The following is a 5123-nucleotide window of genomic DNA, read 5'->3' on the forward strand; positions in this document are numbered from 1 at the left end:
GTAGGGATATATAAAAGGCAATAAAAATCCAAATTTAATAAAACACATTTGCTCCCTGATGATCCCATGGGCTATTTGTTATCTCTGTGACAACAAGATAGTTTTGTGTTTGTTTGCAGTGTCAGCAAAACCCCACCAACATTTCTAAGAAGGTAATGAAGCTTTTTATTATAGATTGCAATGGTCAGTTTAATCATAGACATTTGGTTTCTCTTCTTCATGTACAACACTTTAACAGGCTAACTATGACTAAGTGATGCCTTACCCTGCTGTCTTCCTGCATGTCCCACTCGGGGCTGAAAGTCTGAAATGGTTGGCTCCCCTGAGTGCAGTTGGAGAACTGAAACAGACTGGAAAACGTGCGTCTGTTCTCAATCGTGTCAGCAAAGATGGCATCTTGGAAGTTGACCCCATGAGGTCGGATGCTGTAGTTCTCATCCATCCTACAGAGGAGATGAAGGGGACAACTGTAAGCAGCACATTTGAATCTGCATTTAAAAAGAATGCACTCTGCTCCTTTCCAGTATATTTTTGTTCTTGGATTGTACCGGAGAAGCTTTGCATGATTCACAAATTAAAATAATGAGTATTTATGTTAGAAATTTATTAGAAATAGCATTCTGAACCCTGGCTATTTGGTTCTGAGGAATTATTTGCAAATCTACTGATCTTGTTATTTTAAACTTTGGCCATTTTCAATATGAACATCCACCAATGTATTGTATACTATAAGAAAATAACTAGTAGGTCTGCTTTAACAGCCAGAATAGAGAACAGAAATGCATCATGATGTCATAATCTGTGTGGCTGATAAACTGATCATTTGCTAATAACTCCAATTTATAGCTGATAGGTGTACAGTAATAAAAAGTCTTGATGAAGGCCAAAGCCAAAAGTGGCAGTCCTGCAAAGTGGTATTTACTCATTTGTTTTACTACTTTGATTATTTACATACAAACAGTGTTAATTTAAAGGTGCTCTTTCATTTATGTGGCAACAATAATAGATTTGACAAATTCAGGTAAAGCTGAAATAGTTTTTAATTATGGGTTATTTTTTGGTTTGGTTTGGTTTCATTTTTTTTGCAAAAAAAAAATAGAACCAAAAAAATATATCAAATTAATTTTCTGAAATAAAAAGTGACCGTTTTTTCTACCTCACCTGAGGAAAAAGAAATAGGAGTAGTTCTCCATCACGGTGTGGGACTGACAGGACAGGTAACCAAGCCCGGTCAGGTTGAGCCTGGATCCAGAGGGTACCTCCAGCATGCTGCCCCAGGCTTGGTCACACAGCAGTTCCACCTCTGCAGAGTACAGCAGCCCTTCCTCTGCGCCCTCGTACCCGTATCCGAACCCGAAGGGCAAGGAGTTGTACAGACTGCCCACTCCAACGCCCACCGGCTCCCGGTGGATTGCCAGGACCCGGGCATACAAGATGATCTCCGCAAGTTCCGCCCGGCAGCCCTCGCTCAGCGGCCGCCATTCCGAGGGGAGCTGGCAGCCACGCGTAAAGGTGTCCAGATGCGCAAAAACGCAGAGCGTTGCGAGGAGGATAGTCGTGGGAAACATCCCGAAAAGCGTACAAAATCTTATCTGGCACCTCCTAAAGTCTGCGTTGATGAGTCTTTCCTTTTTCCTAAGTGTTTCCAGGAGACCCAGCCAAGTGGCCGAAAGTAAACAAATCTGGTTGATTTTGCAAAAGTTATGCACATGTGTTTACCTCAACCACTTGATGATGCTAAATCACAATGAAAATAATTTTCCAGACAGAGTTTTTGAGCATTAACACAAACTCAAGCTAACTTCAATCGTCTGAAGACTTTTGGAAAGAATAAAGTCGGATTAATATGAATGTGCAAAGACTAACCGCTCCAACCTGCAGCTCTGTCCGTTCTCCTGCTTGGAGGAGGCGAGGTTTAAACAGAGCGATGGTGATGCCTTCAAGGACTCGTGCGCTGCTTTGATATTTAGAGTTTCAATGAGGGGTGGTCGATGCGTTGAAGTGGTATTTTGCCTGATGAAAAGGTGATGAACCTGAGGTTTTGAACCTGTTGACCTCAGACATAATATTATAACCCACATGATGTATAAAACTCTTTCGATCAAAAAGATTATTAATTCAAATATACTCCAGGTTCTTCACAAAACGCGTCGCTTCATGAAACGAATACTTCCTTGAGGAATCGACTTCTTCTTTTCGGCATGTGAAGGCGTTAAACGTGATTATAAAGGGACAATCGCTGTGGTGGGAGATGGTATCACAGGAGCCAGGTTTTGGCTGGAGGAAGTTCCATGGAAGATAAATCAAAGCATCTGAGAAGAATTTGAATGGGTCCAAAGGGGGGTGCTGCTGAAGTTTCCACTGGGTTCCAGGGTACCCCGAATTTGTTTTACAACACACTGGGGGTACAGTGGGTCTTTTTGGTTATTCAAGCGCTATTCTGGGAACTTAGTGTGTCATGTTGTGTGAGTCCCAACATTCTTTCTGATAGACCTTTAATACAAATCTTTGATTTTGGCTACCTATTGTGGGTCAGTGGGGTCCAGTGGCTCCTGGACAAGGATCACTGGGACTTTTGAAGCATTAAGGGAAATCCCGAGGGAGACAATATTTCTGTGGTGAAAATCCTCCAGGGATTCTCTCTCTTTTTTCTTCTTTTTCTTTTTTTTTTACCTGAGATAAGGGATGCACCAGGACTCTATAATGTGATTACATTTCACAATACCTAAAATATTTTATTAAGGATAGCCCACATAAGATATCCTTATCTTATGTGGGCATACGGTAATTTTTATGCAAGCCAAAACTGCTGATGATGCAGCCCATCAGCTTTCACTGGCATTACATGATTTACAAAAATGGCTGAATGACTCATACTTGTGCCTTAATTTTAAAAAGACCGTATCAATGTTTTTTAGTAAGCCTAAAACAACCGTGGCTGCAGTAAAAGTCTGCTTGGGTGCACAAGAATTAATTAATGTTGAGGAATTTAAGTATTTGGGAGTGCTACTAGACTCTAAATTATCCTTTAAAAAACACATTAAAAAAGTAGTGAAAACTGTAAATGTTAATATACAGAACTTAGACATCATTAATAGACACAGCAGCGATTACATTCCTGCATTCTATGATACTGGCTCATATTGAATATTGTATTACAAGTTGGTCCTATATGAGCTCCGCCTATTGGGCCAATTGAAGTATGCTACAAAAGAGCATTGAAAATATTAGATAAAAAACCTTTTTCATATCACCATTGTCAAATTTTAGAAAAATACAAGTTTTTAAATTTTACTAATTTCAAATTATTTAAATCTGCCTGTCTAATATACAAAGTTATACATGGTCTGGCGCCTCCACTAATGAGTGATTTTATTAAACAAAAGTCTAGCAGTGTTGCTGGGTCTCGACTGACTCGAGCCACTGTTAGAGGTGATTGTGAACTGGCACTCAGGCGGACCACCTTTTCACAGCATGCTCTGTCATATCAGGGAGTGAGCTTCTGGAATAGTCTTCCACTGTCAGTGAGGGAAAGTACAAGTCTACCCATCTTTAAGAGTCACTTAAAAGGGCGGCTGAGGGACACACAAACATGTAATCATGTTTAATAATCATGTTTTATATTGGACGGGAAAAAGAGTTAGTGTATTACGAAAAGGAAAACAACTGTTAGTGCAATGGGTGAACACAATATCACGATGGTCAGGGCATGTACAATACTGGGGTTTGTGCAATATAATTGATGTGTTTCCGTTATTGTTATCTATACTGTCCTCTGTGTCCACTCTCCTTGTCATTGTTTGTTCTAGTATAATGTGATCACTGTTTTTGTCCTTGTCACATGACCTGTAAATAGTGTCTCTGTATGTTTTTACTAACTTGTGTTTAACACCAACCTGCCAGAGGGTCTGTAGGTGGAAATTAGCCCAAGGCTATAATCTGGCATATTTACATTTGTTAAAATGTTCATTAATATCTATTGCCCCTCTTTCTAAAAAAATAAAATAAATAAATAAGATCATAGTAAAGATTAATAATCACTTTCAGTTCCTCAACTATAACCACTTTAACAGTCTTCCATACAGTTCTAAGCTCAACCCCCAGTAAGTACAGTGACCATCTCTGATTGCTTTAAACCAGGGGTAGGCAACTCCAGGCCTCAAGTGCAGGTTTTAGACATCACCCTGTGTCAACACACCTAAATCAAATCATTAGTTCATTCCCAGGCCTCTGGAGAACTTCAAGACATGTTGAGGAGGTAATTTAGCCATTTGAATCAGCTGTGTTGGATCAAGGACACTCGAAAACCTGCAGGACACCGGCACTCGAGGTCTGGAGTTGCCTACCTCTGCTTTAAACTAACCTGAACATGAACATCAGTAGATTGCTCTTGAATAAGACTGCCATCTAGTGGAAAGTAAGTATAACTGTATATATAAACGTATAGCTGTAGCTGCACAAACAAGAGCAGAAATGGTGTTTCTCGGACATTCCATTGTATTTTACTACAGTAGCCTCTGAGTGTTCTATGCTACAGTATTGACAGATATCCCATCGGAATCAGTTACACTGTCGTCGCCATTTATCATTCAAAGCTGACATCAGAGGGAATCTCCAGTCCTTCCTTTCCTGTTTGCAAGTGTAAGGTTACTCCTGAGGGGGAATTCCCGCTAACAGCTGATGGTCTAGCCCCGCCCCCACACATGTCAGCCTCTTGCCGATGTGTAAAAAATGCGGATGGACCCGTGCCGCGGCGGCGCTGCTTACGCGCAGGCGCTCTTTGTTCTCAGATCGGTCCTCTGCCCCGTGACGTCACTACGAGGAAATGAAAACCGTCCGTAAACTCCGCACAAGTGAACTCGGTGTCGAGTTGTCGAAAATTAGACCGACTTAGATAGGAACTATGGCTTTCAAAATAAAAGCAAAGCGTTCTTGAAGAATGAATTAAGATTGCCCTAAAAACAAATATCAAAAGGTAAGGACTTCAGAAAGAACAAATAATCACTGTAGTCTTTTAATATGATAAATAGAAGTGAAAATAGCTACACACAATACAGTTTAATGAATATAGTAATGAAATTAAATAAGGCTAATGAAATAAGCCTTATTAAATTCCAGCGCAA

At 40.3% G+C, this 5123-nt stretch overlaps 1 protein-coding gene across 1 annotated transcript in view; it reads right to left on the bottom strand.

The window, feature by feature from the left end:
* The window catches only part of ccdc3a (coiled-coil domain containing 3a), a 9565-nt gene extending 7679 nt beyond the window's left edge, over positions 1-1886 (bottom strand). The window contains exons 1-2 of the mRNA XM_005743350.1: positions 1162-1886; positions 266-443 (exon numbers count right to left, since the gene is read on the bottom strand). Coding sequence (XP_005743407.1) covers positions 266-443; positions 1162-1568 — 585 coding nt within the window. The 5' untranslated portion in view covers positions 1569-1886. The remainder of the gene's footprint in view (positions 1-265; positions 444-1161) is intronic.
* Between the last annotated feature and the right edge of the window lie 3237 nt (positions 1887-5123).

This window comes from Pundamilia nyererei, unplaced genomic scaffold, assembly GCF_000239375.1.
Source record: "Pundamilia nyererei isolate P.nyererei 1_Seehausen unplaced genomic scaffold, PunNye1.0 scaffold00130, whole genome shotgun sequence".
Lineage (NCBI taxonomy): Eukaryota > Metazoa > Chordata > Actinopteri > Cichliformes > Cichlidae > Pundamilia > Pundamilia nyererei.